Source organism: Protomyctophum bolini (genome assembly GCF_963924005.1).
Source record: "Protomyctophum bolini genome assembly, chromosome: 12".
In the NCBI taxonomy this organism is placed as follows: Eukaryota; Metazoa; Chordata; class Actinopteri; order Myctophiformes; family Myctophidae; genus Protomyctophum; species Protomyctophum bolini.
In genome coordinates, this window is record NC_137873.1 from 42605925 (window position 1) to 42619494 (window position 13570).

A 13570-nucleotide genomic window follows, 5' to 3' on the forward strand; every position below is an offset into this window, starting at 1 on the left:
CAGACTTAATGAAAGACATTTTCTTTACTATTTAATCAAATGATGACATTTCATTGGGAAATTAAATAAAACATTGTGGGGGGAGGGGGGGGTGGGGGGGGGGCAAAGCAAAACGGGGAATAACTTGTGGGTAAATTCTGTCAAAAAAAAAGTTAAAACGACATATAAAAAATGTTGGTAAAAGAGATGAGATTGATCGTATATAATATCCGACAGCGAACATAGCTAAAAACAAAAAATCGAAACATTTGAACGGAGGAGGGTGGCGGGCCGCGGGACCCCGACAACGAAAGTCTGCGTCTATCGAAACAACTGAACAGAGGAGTTGGGGCGGGGGGGTGGGGGGCGGGGCAGGACCCGACAACAGACTGCGTCTATGAACGTTATATTCAAATAATAAAAGCAGTGGTGTATTTATATGGCAATTTGTGCACCAGGTTATACCACATAAAATAAACCTTCCAATCTGTTGCAGAACGGACAGATTCCTGGTCCGGGAGACTTTGCTACTTCTCTGAATTCCAAGGTTATATTGCTTGTATATTCAGCAGAACTGGGAGAAAAAGAGAAAAAAAAGACAGATAAGAACTAACCCATAAAAAAATTGCCATACATTCATGTGACCCAGGATCAGCGACTGGTTAACCCATTCTGACCTGAGATCAGATTCATACGAGGTTTCCACTGGACACACACACACTGGTCTGATTAATCCATTCTGACCTGAGATCAGATTCTAAAAATGTCAGTCGTTCTTCGATTTTTCTAAAATAGCAGACCTACAAGCTAACCTCATAACTCCAAAAATGTTTTTCAAATATGTGCAAAATTATTGCAAATATTGAATTATCATGATTATTTTCTTGACCTTATTAGTCATTATAAAATGCTGCATGTAGCATGCAACATCATATTGGCATGACTTATGAGTACCATTATAAAGCATGGTGTGCTTTATAATGTAATAGTAATAACTATTACAATCTTGTAGCGTGTTTGGGTAATTCATCCATATAGACATTTTTAAGGGTAACAATTTATGTACATAACAATAATATTTTGTGAAACAGAGCTCAGTATGAATAAGAAAACACAAATAGACGTAAGAAATAAGTACATGAGTAGACATACCTTCCATCTATTTCCGCAGTCATTACAAAAGACGAATGTGGTCATGGGCTCATCAGCACTGCGAGTTTGAACCTGGGGACGGACAGACGAACACACAGTTTAGTTTTTGTCAGGTGAAAACACACACAGTTTAGTTCTTGTCAGGTGAAAACCTGACATAACAGCTCATCAAATGTAAGAGACCTAGTCATCAATGGGAGTGACCACATGCTGCCTAAGCCAATGGTATACTCTGACACACGGCCAAAGCCAATGGGGAGTCTGCAGTGCACCACTCGTGTAGCCAATCACGTAGTAGCGACCTAGTCATGATTGGCTGCCTCCTAAGCCCTGCCCCGCACCGCGGAAGTCTGGCAACGCCGCACCGCAAACCACGCTAAGACCGCAGCTCTAAACCACAACAGCTGCTGATGTTATGAGCTAACTGCATGGACAGCAGGAAAGCCACAACAAAACAGAGTCACTGAACCACGAACAGAACGCAAACAACGGCCGCGAGGTTGTGACACAGACACGTTACTATGATAATAATATGGGCAGAGAAAAAAAAAGGGGGACAATGGAGACAGCGCCTGTCATCATTTCTTGTTTACTACTAGTAGTCTACCCAAAGTGTAAGCAGCTCAGTGTATGGTGGTTTAGAGCAGGGGTTTTCAGACCGAGGACCTCTGAGCCGGGAGAGCGAGATGAAGCAGGGACCCCCACTACCTCTAACCCTGGAGAGCGAGATGAAGCAGGGACCACCACTACCTCCAAGCCAGGAGAGAGAGATGAAGCAGGGACCCCCACTACCTCTAACCCTGGAGAGAGAGAGAGATGAAGCAGGGACCACCACTACCTCCAAGCCAGGAGAGAGAGATGAAGCAGGGACCACCACTACCCCTAACCCTGGAGAGAGAGAGAGATGAAGCAGGGACCCCCACTACCTCTAACCATGGAGAGAGAGATGAAGCAGGGACCCCCACTACCTCTAACCATGGAGAGAGAGATGAAGCAGGGACCCCCACTACCTCCAAGCCTGGAGAGAGAGATGAAGCAGGGACCCCCACTACCTCCAAGCCTGGAGAGAGAGATGAAGCAGGGACCCCCACTACCTCTAACCCTGGAGAGCGAGATGAAGCAGGGACCCCCACTACCTCTAACCCAGGAGAGAGAGAGAGATGAAGCAGGGACCCCCACTACCTCTAACCCAGGAGAGAGAGAGATGAAGCAGGGACCCCCACTACCTCTAACCCAGGAGAGAGAGATGAAGCAGGGACCCCCACTACCTCTAACCATGGAGAGAGATGAAGCAGGGACCCCCACTACCTCTAACCCAGGAGAGAGAGAGATGAAGCAGGGACCCCCACTACCTCTAACCATAGAGAGAGATGAAGCAGGGACCCCCACTACCTCTAACCCTGGAGAGAGAGATGAAGCAGGGACCACCACTACCTCCAAGCCAGGAGAGAGAGATGAAGCAGGGACCCCCACTACCTCTAACCCTGGAGAGAGATGAAGCAGGGACCCCCACTACCTACAACCCGGGAGAGAGATGAAGCAGGGACCCCCACTACCTACAACCCGGGAGAGAGATGAAGCAGGGACCCCCACTACCTACAACCCGGGAGAGAGATGAAGCAGAGACCACCACTACCTCCAAGCCAGGAGAGAGAGATGAAGCAGGGACCCCCACTACCTCTAAGCCTGGAGAGAGAGAGATGAAGCAGGGACCCCCACTACCTCTAACCCTGGAGAGAGAGAGAGATGAAGCAGTGACCACCACTACCTCTAAGCCAGGAGAGAGATGAAGCAGGGACCACCACTACCTACAACCCTGGAGAGAGAGATGAAGCAGGGACCCCCACTACCTCTAACCCTGGAGAGAGAGAGATGAAGCAGGGACCCCCACTACCTCTAACCCTGGAGAGAGAGAGAGATGAAGCAGGGACCCCCACTACCTCTAACCCTGGAGAGAGAGAGATGAAGCAGGGACCCCCACTACCTCTAACCCTGGAGAGAGAGAGAGAGATGAAGCAGGGACCCCCACTACCTCTAACCCTGGAGAGAGAGAGAGATGAAGCAGGGACCACCACTACCTCTAACCCGAGAGAGAGATGAAGCAGGGACCCCCACTACATAACATTGTATTAAACATTTGCATAGATTTAATAATAGATGGCTTAACTCTGACGATCATCAGTGTTACATCAGTGGTTAAATTACATTTAACCACGTAAAGCCCACAACTTGACTTGGTTCTGTACTTGATGACGTGCACTCCCCCCCCCCCCCCCCCATTCACATTTCCCTCTTTGACGAAAATAGCCGATCCACAAGCCCACAACACGAGGCCACGAGGTGAGCTTGTAGATCTTTTCGACTGATGCACAAAGATTTAACAGGCACCCCTGTTGAAGATCCCCGCCCCGAGATTGGGAGGGGTTCAATCTGGGGCCCGAGTCACACCAAGACACTACAACCACAACGACTACACCATGTCAGCTCGCAGGTCTGCAATTCTCTGCCGTTCTCAGAGAGAGACACCATCGCTTGACAAGAGCATAAGTTAAGGAAAACAAAATATTAATAAACGACTTCCATCGACTGGGGAGTGTCTATTCGAATAGTAGTACTTTTTTGGGGTACACCCCCTAATCACATTCATATCAAACCGGGTCTCAATGAAACAGATAAGGGTTGAAGAACACGGTAAGAAATCCTCATACCTGTGAATAGGAGCACTTCTTGCCCTTGCACTTGCCACAGGTAAACATATCCGACTGTGTTCCTCCGGTGGTGGATAACTGGTGGTCCCTGACAGCCTCTTTGGTCAAGTTCTTTCTCATCTCCCTCAGCTCGTCGCTGGCCATTTCCTGCAAGAACAAGGAGGCAGAAAACGACAATAAACCAGAATGCCATCAGTCGGCCAGAGCAACACAACACCACATATTCCACCCAGAGCAACACAACACCACATATTCCACCCGCTTCGAATGTTATCAACCAATAATCAAGTCCTGTCCATGATCAGGACCTTGGAATAGAGCCAATGTGTGATAATCAGACATACTAGGAGTGAGCTAAAGCGACTGAGTTGCCGTGGCAAACGTTGCGAAGTAAATACAGTACTAGTGAAAGCCACGCCTCCGTCACGGTCAACAGTAGTAATGTATGGATTTTGGCGGTTTTCTAGTACTGTATTTATTTACGCAATTGCCAATCAGTGTTATTTCACCATGTTTGGGTGAGATCGGGCCTACATAACACTTTCCAGAGAATTCCATGTGAAGTGTTTAATTCAGGCAGAAATGGAAGACATTTTTAGAACCGTTTTCAGGTCTAAATAGGCTAGTCTAACCGACCTCTGCTTTCATCTTGGCCATGCGTTCGGGGGACACGTTCCCACACAGCACAGTCCTCCTCAGGTTGGGGTTCTTCACGTCCTTTAGGTTGGAGATGCGGCTCCGCACTCGGTTCTTGAATTTCGCGTCGGTACACTTGAACTCTTGGAAGATAAGTGATGGCAAGTCAAGGAAGTTTTAAGCTTAAACTAATATTACTAAGCAATATGGTGGAATGCTATGCATTACCGACAACGCAGCACCTACAGAGATGTACAAATTAGGGATGGGCTATAAAAAAAAAGGTAGGCAATATATATAATATATATTATACACTTAATTGTTTAATGACCCAACGTTTTAACCCAGAGGTCTTCATCAGGACATAATGCATGAATTTATTCACACACAACATGCAACAGATCTCCACATTGAGGAAACATTTTGTAGCATGTTATGTATGAATAAATCGCTCAAAGTACAACCTAACTCTCTGCCACCACCATAACTTAAAAGACAATGACAGGTTATGGTTACTTATGGTGTTCAGAATCAAAGCCATTTAGAATACTACAAGTGTAAATAACAACTAAATGCGTCCATAGTTTTCACATAAGCGTGAACATTTCAAATATATTTGAGTTAACTTCATGTTTTTGTTTTTCTATGAAGACAATGTGCTGTATTTAGAGAACCATGACATTATGTAGTAGTATGTATTAGACTGATTTCATAAAATACTGAAATAGATAGTATCATCTAAAGCAGATACCATTAACCGTCAACTGGTATAGTGAACACCTGTTCCACACCGGCGTATTCAACTATTCATGCCCATCCCTAATACAAAGCTAGTAAAAAAAACAGTCTTTAAATTATTTAGGTATGACAATGAAAATCTCAGAACTATCAGAAATGGCAAAAGAAAGAACAATGTCATGGTGAACAGAGTGCAAGAGTTCAAAAGGATATATTCCTCGATTTGTGCCCCGAGTTCGTCGCAGTCAGCACCAATAGCGATGTAGTCATCTGAAAGAAAACAGGATGAAAATGTGAGGGTGTGTCCATCTGTGTGCATGGCGTGCATGTCTTTTTTTAATTGAATTTAAAAGCACAACTCAGAAACCCATGGTTCTGTGCTGACAGCCAGGCAGCACAGAAACCCATGGTTCTCTGTGCTGACAGCCAGGCAGCACTAAACCCATGGTTCTCTGTGCTGACAGCCAGGCAGCACAGAAACCCATGGTTCTCTGTGCTGACAGCCAGGCAGCACAGAACCCATGGTTCTCTGTGCTGACAGCCAGGCAGCACTAAACCCATGGTTCTCTGTGCTGACAGCCAGGCAGCACAGAACCCCATGGTTCTCTGTGCTGACAGCCGGGCAGCACTAAACCCATGGTTCTCTGTGCTGACAGCCAGGCAGCACTAAACCCATGGTTCTCTGTGCTGACAGCCAGGCAGCGCTGGCCGTTTCCAGAGTCTAATGAATGGGTTTACCTCCCGTTTGCAGCGCGGCACACAGCAGCTCTCGGCACTTGATCCGGACAGAGTCTGAGGTGGTCGGCGCGCGGGGAAACATGGAGATGAGGTTGTTGGTTGGTGCGTCTGCAGGCTCGCTCTTGCTGCTCGAGTTACTGTTGGAGCTGTTGAAGGGACATTGTGTTACTGTTGGAGCTGTCGAAGGGACATTGAGTTACTGTTGGAGCTGTTGAAGGGACATTGAGTTACTGTTGGAGCTGTCGAAGGGACATTGAGTTACTGTTGGAGCTGTCGAAGGGACATTGAGTTACTGTTGGAGCTGTTGAAGGGACATTGAGTTACTGTTGGAGCTGTCGAAGGGACACCGACTGTTGGAGCCATGGACGAACTGCGTGCGCATGCACAGGGGCCCTGAGCCAATGGGGGCCACCGGCCCTGCTTGGATTCAGAATGTGCTCAAAGTCACGCTTCCAACAAGCTTTGAACTGAGCAGATTGGACTTTCCGTTCCAGAGATAATGGCCAGAACGACTTGAAAACAGCAACTTTTTTTGAGTGGTGCAACCACTCTCTTACGGACTTGTGTGTGGGTGGCTGGGTGGGTAGGTATGAGCATGAAAACAGCATGGTTGTTTTTCACCACCTGTGCGCAACCTAACACACACAAACACATATTAACTGTATATATGATGATTTCGGGTGTGCCAGTACAGTGACAGTACAGTAGAGGGACCGGCACACAGTAACTCTGTCATTTCTCAACCGTTTCGGACACGGGGCGGCATGTTCGGAACCGGCCCGGCCCCCTGGGCGCGTTCCTGGGGGTCTGGAACTTCAATCTCAGGCTTTTGAACGTCACGGACCTCCAGTTTGATATGCATTAATATTAATAAGCCACTTTGATGATTTTCTTCATCTCTGTGATTACAATCTACACTGCAACAAAAACTAACTGCACAGAAATGGATTTCACCCACTTCTATTGACCTGTAAACCTGTGATGCGACAATACAATTGATTCTTAACTCTGAGAGTGTACAACCTGACATAAAAGTACGTCGCTACAATTTGTCTCCGTTAATTACACCAAAAGCTGGTGAATCCTTATGAGCTTAAACTTACGCTGTAAGCGGAGCACAGATCTCTGTCAGGAGGCATGCCCTAATACCGTGTGAATACAGTGATGTAAAAAAAGGTGCCTTCAATTAAGTAGGGCTTGAAATCTACTAATCGTTGTCCTCCGATTACACGCCCTACCGAATTGAAGATCCCATAATATGCTGGACGGATAGCTTGCAACCGACACCAGATAAATCTGCAGGAGGAGCAGGGTGAATCTTCTGGTCTCCACACATGGACACGGGCAGTGGCCCCAGAGGCACATTCAAAGATTTATTCTGATGTTTTGCAGATGGGTTGATTGGGTTCACAGATTGAACCCAGTCTGACTGGTTCATCAAATGATGTTCTTTCAACTCATTTGCAAAGGTAAACAACAGACTGTGTGTGTGTGTGTGTGTGGGGGGAGCTCTAAATGTATCAAATGATAAATAAAAAACGGTTTGAATTTACATCATGTCTATAATGTCTATAGTGTACTTGATGCGAACAAAAAGTACAAATAATAATGATGAATCGAGTATCAGACTGCATGTGGAAACACCCACGCTTAACTGTTAGGGGGAATCCCTAGATAATGTTGTTGCACTTACTGTATGTGCTGAACAACAGCTACAGTAGGATATGCATTTAGTGTCCTGTACCTTTCCTCTCTGGGCTTCCCTAGCTACAGTAGGACATGCATTTAGTGTCCTTTACCTTTCCTCTTTGGGCTTCCCTAGCTACAGTAGGACATGCATTTAGTGTCCTGTACCTTTCCTCTTTGGGCTTCCCTAGCTACAGTAGGATATGCATTTAGTGTCCTGTACCTTTTCTCTTTGGGCTTCCCTAGCTACAGTAGGATATGCATTTAGTGTCCTGTACCTTTGGGCTCTGGGCTTCCCTAGCTACAGTAGGATATGCATTTAGTGTCCTGTACCTTTCCTCTTTGGGCTTCCCTAGCTACAGTAGGACATGCATTTAGTGTACTGTACCTTTCCTCTTTGGGCTTCCCTAGCTACAGTAGGATATGCATTTAGTGTCCTGTACCTTTGGGCTCTGGGCTTCCCTAGCTACAGTAGGATATGCATTTAGTGTCCTGTACCTTTGGGCTCTGGGCTTCCCTAGCTACAGTAGGATATGCATTTAGTGTCCTGTACCTTTCCTCTTTGGGCTTCCCTAGCTACAGTAGGATATGCATTTAGTGTCCTGTACCTTTCCTCTTTGGGCTTCCCTAGCTACAGTAGGATATGCATTTAGTGTCCTGTATTTTTCCTCTTTGGGCTCTGGGCTTCCCTAGCTACAGTAGGATATGCATTTAGTGTCCTGTATTTTTCCTCTTTGGGCTCTGGGCTTCCCTAGCTACAGTAGGATATGCATTTAGTGTCCTGTACCTTTCCTCTTTGGGCTTCCCTAGCTACAGTAGGATATGCATTTAGTGTCCTGTACCTTTCCTCTCTGGGCTTCCCTAGCTACAGTAGGACATGCATTTAGTGTCCTGTATTTTTCCTCTTTGGGCTCTGGGCTTCCCTAGCTACAGTAGGATATGCATTTAGTGTCCTGTACCTTTCCTCTTTGGGCTTCCCTAGCTACAGTAGGATATGCATTTAGTGTCCTGTACCTTTCCTCTCTGGGCTTCCCTAGCTACAGTAGGACATGCATTTAGTGTCCTGTACCTTTCCTCTTTGGGCTTCCCTAGCTACAGTAGGACATGCATTTAGTGTCCTGTACCTTTCCTCTTTGGGCTTCCCTAGCTACAGTAGGATATGCATTTAGTGTCCTGTACCTTTCCTCTTTGGGCTTCCCTAGCTACAGTAGGATATGCATTTAGTGTCCTGTACCTTTCCTCTCTGGGCTTCCCTAGCTACAGTAGGATATGCATTTAGTGTACAGTACCTTTCCTCTTTGGGCTCCGGGCTTCCCTGCGATGGAGAGGCAGGTGTCGTCGACGTCTCTTTCCTCTTCTCCTCTGAAGATTTGTCTCCACCTCCGGGCTCGTCTGGTAAGCAGAGGAAACACAGACAGTGTCAAACCACCACCACAGTCAGTCGCACCGAGACAGCTCAACAAAAACACGGCAAAAGTGAGAAATTGCCATTTGAGTATCAAGTACACACACTATTGGCTTGGATGTACTACAGTGAGTGGGGGGGGGGGAAGCAAGCAGCATTACAATCAGGCAAAGACAGGCGGAGACAATAGAAATAATGATGATAAAGGAATTACCTAAAAGCTTCTTCCATGATTTGATCAAGGCCTTGGCTAGAGACGTCACCTCATCATCTGTGCTTTGCTTGCGGATGGCATTGACAGACATCCCAATTCTAGTGGACTGGAGAAAGACTTTGCTTCAATGCCTCGACAGATAACACACGGTGCAATCAAGATGCAAAGAGAAGAAATGAGCAAAGATACCTGAAGTAATTCCAGACTCATGGGGATAGATCGCAGCTCCTTGAGTAGGTCCAAAGCCCCAGACTGCAGCGGGGGGGAAATAGTTTAAATTCAGAATCAGCCTGCTCACATGTTTACTTTTTTTAATATATATATATATATATATATATATATATCAACATTGAACCAGGAGTTTAATCTAAGCTTTCCAACTAGAAGCAGTGCTCTAAAAATGTCAATCAGTCCACCAATTAATAATTTACTGTCATACTACCCAGGGGTCACGTTGCCACATAATCAGAGATCTACTAATACAGTTCTGGGTTAATCTAAATGTATTTGTTATTTTGTTATGGGCTTGGATCTGGCAGAGAAAACCAGGGCTAACAAACCTACTACTACGCCCACTGCTTTGAACGCCAATCCTGATACAGCCCATAATATTCAGGACAACCTTAACCCATTCTGAACGGGAACCCATTTTGGTGTTACCATCATATTATGCTTTAGCTATTGAAAAATAGCAGATCTACAAGCTCATAGCGCGCCACCGAGTGGCGCGCTACGAGCTTGTAGGACCAGTGTGTGTCCAGTGGAAACCTCGTATGAATCTGATCTCAGGTCAGAATGGGTTAAAAGACTATTAGTTCTGTGCGATACTGTTACTGTGTTTTATTTAGCCCATCAAAAACCGGGAAAGCATCTGTGTCATTTTATACTTTGGCTATTCAAAAGTAGCAGAACTACAAGTTCATAGTGACAAAGTGCCTCAGGTCTTCAATCCTCAATTGAAGCCCATTCATTGAATGCAGATATCACCAGACCCGTCACAGGATTCACCACACATTTTTACCAATGAATTTCCACAACTTTTCCTGAATATTTTAACCCAATTTCCAGACCTATATAACAATCATTCAGCGCATTAATGAGTCTCTTAACACTGTGTGTAATGCCCAGCAGTGTAGCAACAATAAAGCATATTATATAGAACGCTATAATTCTAATCTACATTTTGAAATGTTTTGCTACACCACCTATCCTAGGTCATAGGATCACACTGCAGCACTCTGAGCTTGTTGATCTGTTATTTTTGTCACATTGGGCTGCAATCACGCTGCCCGTTCGGAGAATAACGACTTATGTTACATATTTTGTGTAATGTTATACGTGTTTTAACAAAAATCTATAGCCACAAACAATGCATAGCCAACTATTTTTCCAGGTTCCTTTATACATTCCAAACCTTTTTCCATGTCTGGAAAATGTTTATTTCTCGTTTCAAAATATTTCCAGGAATGTCATCATGACCATAAGAACCCAGCATCAGTAGGACGACATCTCATTCTCTGATAGTCTTATTATTTCACCCCAGAAGATGAATTCTACAGATGTTGGTGCCTTTCCTCCTTTTAGCAGAAATGCTCATTAACATTTGCACACATATTCTGAAGGGAGCCTTATTGCCGTGCAACTCCCAACAGGCTCTGTGCATTCATGCTCACTAGAGGATTAAACCCCAACAATATCAGTGACTCCTGCATTTACTTTAGACGGGACCGTACCTATGTTCCCTCAGCCCTATGTTCCCTCGGGTCCGCGTCAATATGCCGACGGTCCGATCGACAACCTACCTCAAACCCTCACCCTAACCCTAACCTCCCCCGGGGCAGACACCTAAACCTAACCACCCACCCTCTCCCGACCCCCAGCGCACCTCGGACCAATGCTCCTTCTGAGGGAACATAGGGCTGAGGGAACATAGGTATGACCCCCTTTAGACAACTATGTTAATTATGCACACAAGATACCTGGTTAACTATACATTTGGACTGCAGGATGAACTCTAGATGATTTTGGTAACCCCATGGTTCATCTAGCAGCGACCTCAGTGGGTAGTCAGTACGATAACAGTTTAGGTGGGCAGTGGGCATCAAGGAAGAGTGGGCACCTCTGTGTTAATTTGGCTATTCTTTCCAAAATGTCAATTCCAAAATTGGAACGTTAATTATGAATTGAGTGTGCAAAACCATACCTACCGGACCGGTATATTAGATTCGTATCACCATGACACTTGCCCAGTTGAAGAAAATTATTTATTGTATCACAAATTATAAATTAATGCAAATGAGGCATTATAGAGGACAATATGCAAAAAATAGAAAATGTGAAAAAGCTACTACTGCGGAAAGTTTATCATATATGAATTTACTTACCGTTATAAATTCATATTTAACGTTCCAAATTTGGAGCTCTGACTCATGGACTAAGAACCAAAAAACTGAACCGGTTCCCACTGGGAACCAACCGGTGGAACTGGAAACGGGGTCTCCGAGTTACAGACCCATAAGGGTACATTTGTTTTATACTATCTATCAATTAGCTGGGGACCCCCTGGAACTCCCTCAAGGACCCCTGGACCCACTTTAGAGAACCACTGCTAATCACAGCGGCTACTTTCTATCAGAAACGCAACAACAACAACCCAATGTTTACTAGATTAACTGTTAGCATAGACGGCTAACTGGCTAATCATTCTTGTGCGGCTATTAAGCTCTTTCGTGCTCACAAATGCATCGCCAGAATCCTCCCCAAAAAACACGACTTTTATAAACGAGGTCAACGCGTGAAATAAACCCGACTGGTTTGTTGTGTGGGATTCACAAAGAAAAGAAGCCGGCTTGTGTTCAGGGCTAACTTATGTTAGCTCGGGTAAAAGGTGAGCGATAAAAAGCAAAAGTACAAAACCAGGACCGCCAACCAGAGGCAGCTTTTTAGAAGATAAGGTTCGCGTGTAGTTCTAGTTTCTGATGCATTGGATCCAGTTATTTTTGGACGGCGCGGACGGTCTTTAAAAGGGGTGCCAACTGACGGATGGGTTTGATTTGTTGTTGACATGTTGTTGGGGCTAACATCGCCAGGCTAGTAGTATACTATACACAGGCTACAGCTAAATGCTAACACGCTAACGTGTAGTAGTAGCCATGCAACCGAGCAGCAAAGCAAACTGATGGCATCCATTCATCTCATTCTCACCCCGCTCTTCTTCTGGGCCATTTTATCCATTTTCTTGGCGATTCTGATGATCTCCTCTTCTTCCTTTTTGCCCATGATGTATTGCTGGCTGAGTTGGAGTGATCTGCTTTGCAGCAACCCGTAAAAAAAAGAAAACAAATGGGTCCCTCTTCCTCGACGAGTAATGGAAGCTGATGACAAAAGAGGCCAGCCAGCCAGCCACACAGTCAGGCACACCGCCCAGGCGTCCACACACAGGGCACTACGAGCGACTCACTGTTGCCATGTTCACTGTGTGTGTGAGAGAGAAATAAGCAACCAGGTCCATGAAACCCAGGCGTTTTTATTTCCAGAAAACAAGCCCAAAATAAAAAGAAGTCTGAGGGTTATATATTCAACATTTTAACAACACAAATCTTGTGTGGGGGGTATCCTGGCCCAACATGATTGATTGATTGAAATATTTATTAACAGTTTGCAGAATTATACAGTATACATTTCAGCACAAACTCAATACAAAGACTGTTAACTGTGAGTGGACGACCCAATTAAGCGTTACACACTTGTTTACAAGAGGGTCCACCATGTTCAATTCATCAAAACATTTATAGACGTACAAATAGACACTTCTATATAGACAAAGAACAGAACAGGAATTCATCATAAAGGAGGTATTAAATAAACATATACAGTGAGGGGAAAGGGGGGGTGGGCGGTGGGCGGTGGGGGGGATTCAGATTTTCTGGGGGCAAGTTTCGAATTGCAGCCGTCCGTAGGTGCCCTTTGAGAGCGGTTTTGAAGGAGTCAAGGGGTTCGCATGTCTTAATGACTTGTTGGTAGAGCGTTCCACATTTTTGTGGCATAGAAGCGAAAATAATTTAGTCCCATTATGTTTAGATGTTACATTATGTTTAGATGTAGGCCTAGAGTCCTTACTCTTAGTTGGACAATAAAATACATTTTAATCTGGAGGTGGCTTGACACGAAAATGTGTGAGAATATTCAGAATAAACCGCAACTACCAATATTTCCAAGCAACTTTACAGAAAACAAGCACAAAGTCGATCATAATAAGCGGACATGGCAACACTGGTACACAGCACAGCACGCCTCCGTGGCTATGGGCGGGGT

At 45.2% G+C, this 13570-nt stretch overlaps 1 protein-coding gene across 1 annotated transcript; it reads right to left on the bottom strand.

Annotated features, from left to right (window-relative positions):
- tcea1 (transcription elongation factor A (SII), 1) lies at positions 1-12677 on the bottom strand. The gene is made up of 10 exons (XM_080777663.1): positions 12461-12677; positions 9446-9508; positions 9257-9362; positions 8927-9029; positions 5952-6097; positions 5427-5483; positions 4476-4630; positions 3840-3986; positions 1132-1203; positions 1-553 (listed from the first exon to the last, which is right to left on the bottom strand). Exons 1-10 carry the CDS (start codon positions 12533-12535, stop codon positions 545-547), a joined length of 933 nt encoding a protein of 310 aa, XP_080633789.1. The 5' UTR covers positions 12536-12677; the 3' UTR covers positions 1-544.
- Positions 12678-13570: the final 893 nt, after the last annotated feature.